Source organism: Theropithecus gelada, chromosome 12 (genome assembly GCF_003255815.1).
Source record: "Theropithecus gelada isolate Dixy chromosome 12, Tgel_1.0, whole genome shotgun sequence".
NCBI classification, from domain to species: Eukaryota; Metazoa; Chordata; class Mammalia; order Primates; family Cercopithecidae; genus Theropithecus; species Theropithecus gelada.
The window spans coordinates 15,686,454-15,700,432 of NC_037680.1; the positions used below are offsets into that span (position 1 = coordinate 15,686,454).

At 36.4% G+C, this 13,979-nt stretch overlaps 1 protein-coding gene across 1 annotated transcript in view; it reads left to right on the plus strand.

Moving 5' to 3' along the window:
• Positions 1 to 13,979, plus strand: part of THSD7B (thrombospondin type 1 domain containing 7B) — an 886,725-nt gene that overhangs the window by 773,465 nt on the left and 99,281 nt on the right. The window contains exon 17 of the mRNA XM_025405082.1: positions 9,805 to 9,955. Within this exon, the coding sequence (XP_025260867.1) occupies positions 9,805 to 9,955 (151 nt within the window). The remainder of the gene's footprint in view (positions 1 to 9,804; positions 9,956 to 13,979) is intronic.

The following is a 13,979-nucleotide window of genomic DNA, read 5'->3' on the forward strand; positions in this document are numbered from 1 at the left end:
GCTAACATCATAATGACAGGATCAAGTTCACACATAAGAATATTAAGCTTAAATGTAAATAGGCTAAATTCTCCAATTAAAAGACACAGACTGGAAAATTGGATAAAGAGTCAAGACCCCATCAGTTTGCTGTATTCAGTAGACCCATCTCATATGCAGAGACACATACAGGCTCAAAATAAAGGAATGGAGGAAGATCTACCAAGCAAATGGAAAACAAAAAAAGGCAGGCATTGCAATCCTAGTCTCTGACAAAACAGACTTTAAACCAACAAAGATCAAAAGAGAAAAGAAGGCCATTATGTAATGGTAAAGAAATCAATTCAATAAGAAGAGCTAACTATCCTAAATATATATGCATCCAATACAGGAGCACCCAGATTCATAAAGCAAGTCTTTAGAGACTTACAAAGAGACTTAGACTCCCACTCAATAATAATGGGAGACAGACCAACATTAGACAGACCAACGAGACAGAAAGTTAACAAGGATATCCAGGAATTGAACTCAACTCTGCACCAAGCGGACCTAATAGACATCAACAGAACTCTCCACCCCAAATCAACAGAATATACATTCTTCTCACCACCACATCACACTTTTCCAAAACTGACCTCATAGTTGGAAGTAAAGCACTCCTCAGCAAATGTAAAAGAATAAAAATTATAACAAACTGTCTCTCAGACCACAGTGCAATCAAACTAGAACTCAGGATTAAGAAACTCAATCAAAACCGCTCAACTACATGGAAACTGAATAATCTGCTCCTGAATGACTACTGGGTACATAATGAAATGAAGGCAGAAATAAAGATGTTCTTTGAAACCAATGAGAACAAAGATACAACATGCCAGAATCTCTGGGACACATTTAAAGCAGTGTGTGGAGGGAAATTTATAGCACTAAATGCCCATGAGAGAAAACAGGAAAGATCTAAAATTGACACCCTAAAATCACAATTAAAAGAACTAGAGAAGCAAGAGCAAACATATTCAAAAGCTAGCAGAAAGCAAGAAATAACTAAGAACAGAGCAGAACTGAAGGAGATAGAGACACAAAATCCCTTCAAAAAATCAAAGAATCCGGGAGCTGGTTTTTTGAAAAGATCAACAAAATTGATAGACCACTAGCAAGACTAATAAAGAAGAAAAGAGAGAAGAATCAAATAGATGCAATAAAAAATGATAAAGGGGATATCACCACCGACCCCACAGAAATACAAACTACCATCAGAGAATACTATAAACACCTCTATGCAAATAAACTAGAAAACCTAGAAGAAATACATAAATTCCTGGACACATACACTTTCCCAAGACTAAACCAGGAAGAAGTGGAATCTCTGAATAGACCAATAACAGGCTCTGAAATTGAGGCAATAATTAATAACCTACCAACCAAAAAAAGTCCAGGACCAGATGGATTCACAGCCGAATTTTACCAGAGGTACAAGGAGGAGCTGGTACCATTCCTTCTGAAACTATTCCAATCAATAGAAAAAGAGGCAACCCTCCCTAACTCACTTTATGAGGCCAACATCATCCTGATACCAAAGACTGGCAGAGACACAACAAAAAAAAGAGAATTTTAGACCAATATCCCTGATGAACATCGATGCAAAAATCCTCAATAAAATACTGGCAAACCGAATCCAGCAGCACATCAAAAAGCTTATCCAACGTGATCAAGTGGGCTTCATCCCTGGGATGGAAGGCTGGTTCAACATATGCAAATCAATAAACGTAATCCATCATATAAACAGAACCAAAGACAAAAACCACATGATTATCTCAATAGATGCAGAAAAGGCCTTTGACAAAATTCAGCAGCCCTTCATGCAAAAAACTCTCAATAAATTCGGTATTGATGGAATGTATCTCAAAATAATAAGAGCTATTTATGACAAACCCACAGCCAATATCATACTGAATGGGAAAAAACTGGAAGGATTCCCTTTGAAAACTGGCACAAGACAGGGATGCCCTCTCTCACCACTCCTATTCAATATAGTGTTGGAAGTTCTGGCCAGGGCAATCAGGCAGGAGAAAGAAATAAAGGGTATTCAATTAGGAAAAGAGGAAGTCAAATTGTCCCTGTTTGCAGATGACATTATTGTATATTTAGAAAAGGCCATCATCTCAGCCCAAAATCTCCTTAAGCTGATAAGCAACTTCAGCAAAGTCTCAGAATGCAAAATCAATGTGCAAAAATCACAAGCATTCTTAAACACCAATAACAGACAAACAGAGAGCCAAATCATGAATGAACTCCCATTCACAATAGCTTCAAAGAGAATAAAATACCTAGGAATCCAACTTACAAGAGATGTGAAGGAACTCTTCAAGGAGAACTACAAACCACTGCTCAATGACATAAAAGAGGACACAAACAAATGGAAGAACATTCCATGCTCATGAATAAGAAGAATCAATATCATGAAAATGGCCATACTGTCCAAGATAATTTATAGATTCAATGCCATCCCTTTTAACCTACCAATGACTTTCTTCACAGAATTGGAAAAATGTACTTTAAAGTTCATATGTAACCAAAAAAGAGCCCACATTGCCAAGACAATCCTAAGCCAAAAGAACAAAGCTGGAGGCATCACGCTACCTGACTTCAAACTATACTACAAGGCTACAGTAACCAAAACAGCATGGTACTGGTAACAAAACAGAGATATAGACCAATGGAACAGAACAGAGTCCTCAGAAATAATACCACACATCTACAGCCATCTGATCTTTGACAAACCTGAGAGAAACAAGAAATGGGGAAAGGATTCCCTATTTAATAAATGGTGCTGGGAAAACTGGCTAGTCTTAAGTAGAAAGCTGAAACTGGATCCCTTCCTTATTACACCTTATACAAAAATTAATTCAAGATGGATTAGAGACTTAAATGTTGCACCTAAAACCATAAAAACCCTATAAGAAAACCTGGACAATACCATTCAGGACATCAACATGGGCAAGGACTTCATGTCTAAAACACCAAAAGCAATGACAACAAAAGCCAAAATTGACAAATGGGATCTAATTAAACTAAAGAGCTTCTGCACAGCAAAAGAAACCACCATTAGAGTGAACAGGCAACCTACAGAATGGGAGAAAATTTTTGCAATCTACTCATCTGACAAAGGGCTAATATCCAGAACCTGCAAAGAACTCAAACAAATTTACAAGAAAAAAACAAACAACCCCATAAAAAGTGGGAAAAGGATACGAACAGACACTCCTCAAAAGAAGACATTTATGCAGACAACAGACACATGAAAAAATGCTCGTCATCACTAGCCATCAGAGAAATGCAAATCAAAACCACCATGAGATACCATCTCACACCAGTTAGAATGGCGATCATTAAAAAGTCAGGAAAAAAAAGGTGCTGGAGAGAATGTGGAGAAACAGGAACACTTTTACACTGTTGGTGGGACTGTAAAGTAGTTCAACCATTGTGGAAGACAGTGTGGCAATTACTTAAGGATCTAGAACTAGAAATATCATTTGACCCAGCCATCTCATTACTGGTGATTTACCCAAAGGATTATAAGTCATGCTGCTATAAGGACACATGCACACGTATGTTTATTGTGGCACTATTCACAATAGCAAAGACTTGGAATCAACCCAAATGTCCATCAGTGACAGACTGGATTAAGAAAATATGGCACATATACACCATAGAATACTATGCAGCCATAAAAAGGATGAGTTCGTGTCCTTTGTGGGGACATGGATGCAGCTGGAAACCATCATTCTGAGCAAACTATCACATGGACAGAAAACCAAACACCAGATGTTCTCACTCATAGGTGGGAACTGAACAATGAGATCACTTGGACACAGGAAGCGGAACATCATACACCGGGGCCTGTTGTGGGGTGGGGGAGAGGGGAGGGATAGCATTAGGAAATATACCTAATGTAAATGACGAGTTAATAGGTGCAGCAAACCAACATGGCACATGTATACATGTGTAACAAAGCTGCACGTTGTGCACATGTACCCTGGAACATAAAGTATAATTAAAAAACAAAGAAATTAAAAAAAAGAGAAGCAACTCACAACTTTGTTACATAAAAATTCAGTCTGATTGGTCTGATGTGGTTATAATAGCAATAGAGAAAAAAATGAACAATTAATATACAATGAAATGTCTTTGCTATAAAATGCCAAAAAGAAAAACAAAACTGGATTGGAGTTATCAGGAGTATTATTTTGGCAAGATGGTCAGCAAAATATTTGAGCACAAACCTAAATGTAGTGAGAGACCTGAATGAGCATGAAGATCTCTAGAAAGAGATTTCCAGTGACAAAGAGCGTAAAAAGCAGGAACCTTCTTGGCTTATTAACAGAGTAACAAGCTGTCCCATATGTCTAGCATCAGTACTCAAACAAGATAAAGACTGGATATTATTCCAACTGCAACATGAAGCTATGGAAGTTTTGACGTGGGGGAATGTCATGCTCATATTTACTTTTATTTTATTTTATTTTATTTTATTTTATTTTATTTTATTTTATTTTATTTTATTTTATTTTATTTTTTGTGACTGAGTCTTGCACCGTCGCTCAGGTTGGAGTGCAGTGGTGCAATCCCAGCTCACTGCAGCCTCTGCCTCCCAGGTTGAGGCAGTTTTCTTCATGCCTCAGCCTCCCAAATAGCTGGGATTACAGGTGCCCACCACTGTGCCCAGCTAATCTTCGTATTTTTAGTAGAGACAGGGTTTCACCATGTTGGCCATGCTTGTTTCAAACTCTTGACCTCAAGTGATCTGCCCCTTGGCCTCTCAAAGTGCTGGGATTACAGGCATGAGCCACCCTGCCCAGCATCTTATTTACATTTGAAAAGAGCCTTATTGGATGTGGTATAGGGAAGGTGTTTTAGAGTGCAGTGTAGAACAGCGAGTGATACAGTTTTGAGGCCGTTGCGGAATTCCAGGTGAAAGAAGTTAATGGTTGGACTCAATTTAGTAAAAGTGAAGGTGATGCGAAAGTCAAATTTGAAATATATTCTGAAGGTGCAGAACACAGGGTTTGCTGATAAAATGATTGCAGAGTGGGGAAAAAACGAAGCCTCAGAAATGACTGTTAGATGGTGTGGCCTGAGCAACATTAGGAATAATGGCATAACTTGTTGAGTTGGGGAACATTAGAAGCAGGTTTGAGATACAAATCTAAAGTTAGCTTTGAACACATTAAATTTGAGGTGATAGTAGCTTTCCAACTGAACTATTACAGTCCAGTTCAGAGGAAACATTTAGAATATAAATTTAGGCACCATTAGCTTACAAATTTAGTGTTGAGAAGAAATTGAGTCCTGGGGAACTCCAACATTCATAGATTAGAGCGAATAGGAAGATTCTACAAGTGAGACTAAGAAAAAAACTGGAATAGAAGGAAAACAAAGAAAATGAGAAGATTGACAAGTGAGTTACTCAAGAAGATATAGTAATCAACTGTTTCAAATGCTTTTTGGTTTACTGAGATAAGAATTGACCATTGAGTTTGGCAATGGGGAGTCTGTTGATGATCTCACTAAAAGGTTTCTCTGGAATGGTAATGAAAGTGTGATTTAAGTGAGTTCAAGAGGTAATAATCGGGGAGGCGGGAGGAGAGGAGGGGAGGAAGTAGAGATAGCAAATACAGACAATGCCTTAAAGCAATTTTGCAATGAATTTGAGTAAAAGTGAGGTGATGACTGAAGGGAGATGGTCAAGGAAATTGATGATGCAGGATATGTAGTGGATAACTGCATTTTCATTCAGGAACACCCTTAATTTAAATATTTTGAATTCTTTACTCTCGGGCTTGTCAGAATACCCAGTAAAGTCTCTTATTAAATCATACGTGAAATAGATAATCCTAACAGCCACTGTATTAGTCTATTTTCACACTGCTATAAAGAAATACCCAAGACTGGTTAATTTATAAAATAAAGAGATTTAGTTGACTCACAGTTCCACATGACTGGGGAGGCTTCAGGAAACTTACAATCATGGTGGAAGGCGAAGGGGAAGCAAGCTTGGACCTTCTCACATGGTGGAAGGAAAGAGTGAGCGTCAGTGCAGGAAAAACTACCATTTATAATACCATCAGACCTCGTGAAAATTCACTCACTATCACAAGAACAACATGGGGGAAATCGCCCCCACAATCTAATCACTTCCCATGAGGTATCTTCCTAAACACCTGGGGATTACAATTCAAGATGAGATTTGGGTGGGGACACCAAGCCTAACCATATCAACCAGTATTCTGGAAACCTAGTGAAACAGGAATGCTGGGGTTATAGACAGAATAATGGCCCACCAAAGATGTCCACATCCTAATTTCTGGACTTTATGGATATGCTACCTTTGGCAAAAGGGACTTGGCAGATGTTATTAAGGTGAGGACTTTGTGATGGGAAGATTTTCTTAGATTGTCCAACGGGAACAATATATTCACAGGATTTTTAAGAGTGGAAGGGGAGACAAGAAAGAGAGGAAGATGTGACCATAGAAGCCAGGCACCAAGAAATGCAGTGTTGCTGCTTCCGGAGATGGAGGAAGGGTGTCACCCAAAGAATACAAGTGGCCCCTGAACCTGGAAAAGGCAAGGAAAGAGATGCCCCTCTAGGAGTGCAGCTCTGCTGATGCCTGACTCTCTGATGTTAACCCATGAGGCCCAAGTTGTATTTCCATCCTACAAAACTGTAAGATTATACAGTTCCATGGTTTAAGCCACCAACTTTGTGGTAATTTTTGCGGTATGTAAACTTTTACTTAAGCCTCTGTTTACAGGATGGTGTCTCCATCAAGTGCACCAGGTGTTCTCTAGTCCAAAGACCCTTGTGTGACCCTCTCCAGATAGTAAACCATCAATCACCGGCAGGGGGAGGGGATGGACAATCACTTACCTGTGTGGACCAGGGGAGAGGATCTAAAGGTTTGGGCACTTCTTAAACATACTTTCAATAAATCCTTCAGTTTTTTAAGCCTGATTTTCATCCTTATTTCCAGAGGTACTTGGTGCCATGAATTCCAGAATTTTTTCTTTGTTCTGTGTTGTAAATGGAGTTATTTTTGGTGTTTCCCTTTGAAGGTTTAGTATCAGCTTTTTCAGATGTGCTAAGGAGTTACCAGGAGCCCATCTATTTTCCATTTCTTGTACTTGTCCTCCCCCACGTTCTGTGTCCTTGTGGAGTAATGCCTTTCTCTCCCCATAATAATAATTTTTATTATTATTGTTTTGGTAACAAATTCCTTTACTGTTGCTTTTGTGGCATGTTGGGAGTGAATGGAGGCTAATACATACATTCGCTGTATTTCATTAACCAGAAGTCTTCCCACTTCTTTCTCAGTGAAATAATAAATGAACATCAGCAGATAGTGTGCAGGCAGGAAGGGAAGCAATTTCCAGTTTTTATTTTTTTTTAAGTTTGTCCAGGAAAGGACATTTAAGCTATCCCATGGATTTTCCTTCTACTATTGACTTTTGCCACAGGAGAAATTAAAGTCCATCGTTATTAAAGTCCATAGAATTAAAGTCCCTGTATTAGAAGGCATTACTTACAACTTTTTTGTATGCCATTCTCTGCTAACCTCTTTCATACAATACCTAACTTTTCATGAGTTAGCATCTCAGAAAGCTTGTTTTATTTTTCAGTATGTGATTGACTACTTTGAAATGTTTCTGGAGTTTTCTTTTTTTTTTTTTTTTTTTTTTTTTTTGAGACAGAGTCTCGCTCTGTCGCCCAGGCTGGAGTGCAGTGGTGTGTTCTTGGCTCACTGCAAGCTCCGCCTCCCAGGTTCATGCGACTCTCCTGCCTCAGCCTCCCGAGTAACTGGGACTACAGGCGCCCACTACCACGCCCGGCTAATTTTTTGTATTTTTAGTAGAGACAGGTTTCACCGTGTTAGCCAGGCTGGTCTCGATCTCTTTCTACTTTTAATGTGTGTGTAAAGGAAACTCTTAAAGTGTAGGATGATTCATTAGCATAGCATGATCTAGGGAGCACCAAAAGCTCTTTAGCATACTGTTACTAAAGTGCTTACTTCTTGACCTTGACATTGTATCTGAATTGCTAGATCAGCAAATGGCATGATTTATTTCGTCATCATTGCCAGTTTCGTCTTCATCTTTATCATTTTCACTAGAACAAAATACTTATAACACTAGGGATCATGTCTGTCTGTCTTTCAGTTCTGTACCCCAACACCCAGGTGAGGACTTAGTATGTAGCAAGCTATCAAAAATATTGACTAAATGAATCACTAACAAATAACAACTTTGTATCCCAACAGCTAGCAGAAGATATTTGCAATAGAAAGTCTTTATTAAATAATTTTGAAAAATAATTATAAAATTAATTTCTATTTGAGATGTGATATAAATAGAGAGAAATGCCCCCAGTATAGGGGTACAGCTGGATTAATTTTAACAATGTGAACACAACTGTGTAACCAGCCTAGAGGTCAAGAAACAAAATATTATCAAAACTACCTAAGTCCCTATCAGTCATTAAGCATTTCCTCAAAGGTAGCCACTATTCTGACTTCTGACACCCTAGATTAGTATTACCTGTTCATTAACTTCATTGGAATGGGATCATATGTACTCTTTTCTGTCTAGCTTCTTTTGTTCAACATTGTGTTTTTGACTGTCACTCATATTCTTTCATTCATTCTCATCATTTTATGGCATTTAACTTGATTAGTTTACTATAATATATTTTTAGGTTATAGTCTTGCTGAACATTTGTACTGTTTCTAGTTTGGTTCATTATGAATAGTGCTGCTGTGAACATTTTCAGTTGGCTTTGGCTTTTGGTTTGGTACACATTTATATGCATTTCTATGGAAGTATAAGTGAATTGTTGGGTTACATAGTATGTATAAGTTTAGCTTTAGTAGATATTGCCAACCAGTTTTCAAAACAGATTATGCTCCCACCAGCAGAATAAGAAGAATTAATTACAGTTGCTCTGCATTCTTGCCAGCTTTGGTATTTTCCATGTTTTTACAATTTAATCCATTTTAGCAAGCATATAGTGGTATAACATTTTGGTTTTAATTTGATTGAATCTTCATCATCTTTAACAATAGTGTGATTATCTCATTATTGCCAGTACCTATCTCAAAACCTGACACAGAGTAGGCCAAGCACCCATGATGCATACATCTGTGCTGTGTGATTAATTGCTTTGTGAAAATACTTGCTCATTGCCCTTCATTTTTTGATTTGAAACATTCTTTACTAAAATGCAGAAGTTACCTGAAAAAATATGTCTTCAGTTATTTTTCATATTACTTTGCCATGACTTTAAAAATGGGTGAGACAAAGTTTAGGAAATTTTACATGGTATCAGATAGAAGTTTGGGAAAGGTTTAAGAATGCCACAGGAAGTAGGAAGGTTCTAGCTATTACAAAGTGATGGATTTATTCAGAGAAGGATAGCCTTCAAGATTCATTACAATAAAAAGAATAGTCACTCAGTGTTGGACCAAGTAAATGTATTGTAGGTCTCTTGAAATATAAAGTTCTTCAAGGTCAACCACTGCCTTTAGTCCAAGGTCAACCATTGCCTCTAGTCTTTCCATTGTTCTCCCTTGCCCTGATGAATAATGGGTTCTGTACTGAGTTAATGCTCACAAAGCCTGACTGACTAAAGGAAGAAAGTTTTGTTCTCTTTGGTTTCTGTGCTGGTCTTATGTTATATTTAACTATCGTCAGTTACTGTGATACATCATAACTGTTTTAAATATACTCTCCACTGTTTTAAATAATCAAGCTATCTTGTGACCTGGCTTTACAGGTGTGTGAATACTGCAGATAGCGAAGGTGGAGCAGTGGATAGCAACCTGTGCAACCAGGATGAAATTCCTCCGGAAACCCAGTCCTGTTCTCTTATGTGTCCCAATGAGTGTGTCATGTCTGAATGGGGACTTTGGAGCAAATGCCCACAGGTAATTTCTCTTTCTTTGTCAATGCTCTGATAATCTATTGTTGCCTTCACTGTTATTCTCTGTGCATTCACAGTGCTGGTCTCCAAAGCATTCTTCTAGTAACATGGGAAAATAATTTTTTTCTTTTTGGGAAATCCAAAGAAAGAAAAAAAGAAAAAAAAAAGTCTGCAAGCAAGACTGAGCAATTTAAAATGCCAGTGCTTCTTCCAGGGTCTTTATCGCAGGAACATGAACAAGGAAAATGAGCCTATAATGATCACACTAGGATTAAACTGTGCACCCATTGTGAAAGGGGTCTTCTTTAGTAACAAAATGATTCTCATTACAATATCTTAGTCCTACTCCATTTTTATCCCAGCAGAATCAATTATATCTTAGGAGCTCAACTCCACTGTGCAATTTAGCTTCTGTTAGTGATGATCTGTTTTTGCCTTTTGCTGTTTTCCTGAAGATGAGACATTCTTTTGCGATGTTCCTACTTCTTCCAAAGCTAACAAAAATACCTTAAAAAAAAAAAAAAAAAAAACTAAAGCATTTACCTTTATTTTTTTCTTTTAGAGTTTTAAAATATTAGAAGCACAACAGGAGTATGACAAAATAAAAATTATTCAAGGAGCATATTTCAACTTACTATTCCCAGAAGATAAATTCTGATATTTTATACTCATATTTCAAAGTAAACACTGAAAAAAATGAAAGTGGGGATTAGGAACAAATTATATGAGTTCAAACATTAGAAAGGAAAATTAGGATACTTTGAACTCAATTGTCATACTGACAATTTGTGGAAAGACTGTGGAAATCTCTATATAGAAATGGAAAACATCTTTAAAAGCAGTTAATATCATATGTTTAGAGCTTCAAATTATTGATTCCTTATTAAATATTGAGCCCTTATCTTTGATATTTGTATAATTCTCTTCCTGAAAGAGATTTCACTCTGTTGTCATTTTTATTTGTCAAGTTGTTTTTAGAGCAATACAATATTGACATGAAGAAAAACTAATAAGAATAACTTGTAGAAATGGGATACTTGTACTACTAAGTCATGTATTTTGTGTGTAACCTGAATATAATGAAAGTTAAAATTTATTGACCACTTATTTTGTGCAAGGCACATGTAGGAACTATTCCCTTTAGTATTTGCACTAATCCTATTCGGTTGGTAGTATTACTAGTTCATTGTACAGCTTAGAAACTGATGTGTAGAAATGTTAAGTGGTTCACACAAAGTTTTGTACTTAATAAGTGATGAGCTCAGAATGAACATTATTCTGTTGATGAAGCCAGAGATTTTGCTCTTACATTCTTGGCCCAGTTATCTTGGAAAAGTTAAGGTAGATTTAGACTCAATACTTTTCTTTGTTTAAAATGCAATATTTATTTTAAGAAGAAGGGAAGCTGTTTTAGCTGTCTGTATGATTATGCCATGATTGAGTACTATGTTTATATTTTAGAAAGTGTGCTAGTACCACTCTTTATTAATCAACCTATAGACGAATTAGCAGCCTGAAGAAGTTTAATTAAATGTAAGGTCATGATCTTCCTCACTTTTGTTTTCCTAATTTACTCACAGAAGACTCCATTAAGCTCTAATCACTTTGCAATGAAAACATTGCCCTTTTAAGGTATCTGGCCACTGGGCTAAAATTTTTATTGTAAGAACATTTTATACAAAGTTGTGAAGGTTTAGCATTCTGTGTTTATTTCTTTTGGGTTTTTGTTTTTTCAAGGCTTCTTTTTCAAAACATAATTATTTAATTTTTGGAGTGTTTAGAAATTGGAGGTAGAGAAAATATTTTAACCTCCTTTCATGTGTCAAAAAGACAACAGAGTTACCCACTTGTCAGCATGAAATGAAAAGGTTGTTCCTTTACCTGCTTATGTACCTTCTAAATTACATAATGATAGAAGCTATGACAATGACAATAGACTTTTATTGAGCATATCTTATATAACCAACAGTATACTGAAGGCTACATGTAACTCTTAAGTTTTATAACAACATTGCACTATGATGATGTAACACTTGTCCATGGCCATTCAGGTCTGTCTAACCACAATGGCCTTGTTCTTTCTCAGATGGTATGCTATACTATCCCATGTAAATGTAAACTTCAAAGTGAAAAAAAATGTAATTACGGCTCATATCTGATTATTTTCCCTAGATCTAGATATATTGCATAACTTTAGTTAAGTTGCAAGATATTAGCATACTGTCCCAACATCATAGGACAATCCCAATCAGTATTGACAATGAGAATGAGAATGATTATAGCAAAGGCAGCAAACTAAATCATTGTGCCCATAATTTAATTAGCACTTCAATGTGCATTTCATCAGAAAAAGGAAACAATTACTTTATAAGTGTTCTGTAGACCATGAGCTGATTTAAGGATCTTTAATATTTGCCATTATTTTACCAAATTCTCCTTTGATAGTCTACCATGTGACATATGATATTGAGACAAATTCACTATTTGTTGGGTATTTTCCCCTGCAAAGGTACTTCTTTAGAGACAAACACATAAAGAAGCTGAACATGTTTTTAAGTATGGTTGCAGCAAGTTACTTAAATCTGAGTTATAGGTTTCTTACTGGGAAGTGAGGATAATAATAGCTATTTTTTTTCAGATTGCTTAAAAAATTAGATATAATATGTATAAAATAAATGTCATAAGGTATTACCTAACACAGAATTGTGATGAAGAAGAACCATCACAAAGCCCCTTCCCACTTACCTTGTTTGCCATGTGGTTGGGAAATCCCAGACAGGAAGCAGTACATTTTTTAAGCTATACAGGAAAGATCCCTTCCCCTGCACAAAATAAGTTATTACTCGATCTTTTAGAAATAAAATGTCACCTCCATTACTGAAACATAACTTATATCTAATTCAATAGTGGTCCTTAAAAATAACGCATCACAAAGATAACTTTGAATGAATGGGTTACTGACCTGACAGTAACTGCAAATTGCAAACCATACAGAAGGACAAATAAGACAAAGGCATTAAAAATTGTATTGGGACCTTTTTTTAAAAACTGTATTGGGAAAACCATAAATGAATCAAGCAGAAACAAATACAATTCAAGGAGGAATTTGAAGAAAATGAAAAACTATTTGTTTCCTTTGTTTTATGTTCGTGTTTTTTCTTATTCCCATAATACACACACATATATATATATTTACTTTAACGTGCTTACTTTTCTAGAATGCTTTACTATGAAAGGAAGATTATGTAATTGTGCGTACAATAACCTTCCTAATGGTGTTTCTGCTTTAAAGGTATGTGTGTGTATACATGTTCATACATGTATATAAGTACATGCACACACATACAAATATATAGACATGTTGTAGTTTATTACTTACCACCAGGTGTTCTCTTTAATCTAAGTTTTTCCAGTTTTTGTCCTGATCCTACATACTTCAGAATTATGCTGAGGATTATTCATAGAATCATGTATTCTTCAAGAGAAGTTCATAAATTTCTGGATGCAAATGTCTTGGAACATTTGAAATTGATGAGCCACTTATGTATCTGAAACAATATTGGGTTGCCTTCATTTATGCTACCAATCCTTACAGAAATTTAACATTGAATAACACAAATTTTCTATTTATATCTCTCCTTGGAATCTTGGCAAAGGAATTTCCTAAACACTGATATTGATAGGACAAGGGTATTGGAAGTGAATTTCGAAACTGTTGTATATTTTGCAGAAGCAAGACTTTGCAAACCCACTCCAGAAAGGTGACTTAGATTTAGCAAACCTATTTGAACTTTGGTTCACCTCTAGCTGCATGTATCAGGGGTTGGCCAGAACTGTAGCCAAGCATCCCTTCAGATAGTGGGAATTAGAGGCTTATTAAACAGTGGTCCCAAGGAAACTTCATGATCAAAACGTGACCCAAATCTTTGAATTATCACCAGAACAATCTATGAAAAAGGATCACAAGGGAAGACTTTGCAAAGAAACTACACAGGGCTTAAGTGCAATGGAATCTGGATTCTATCACA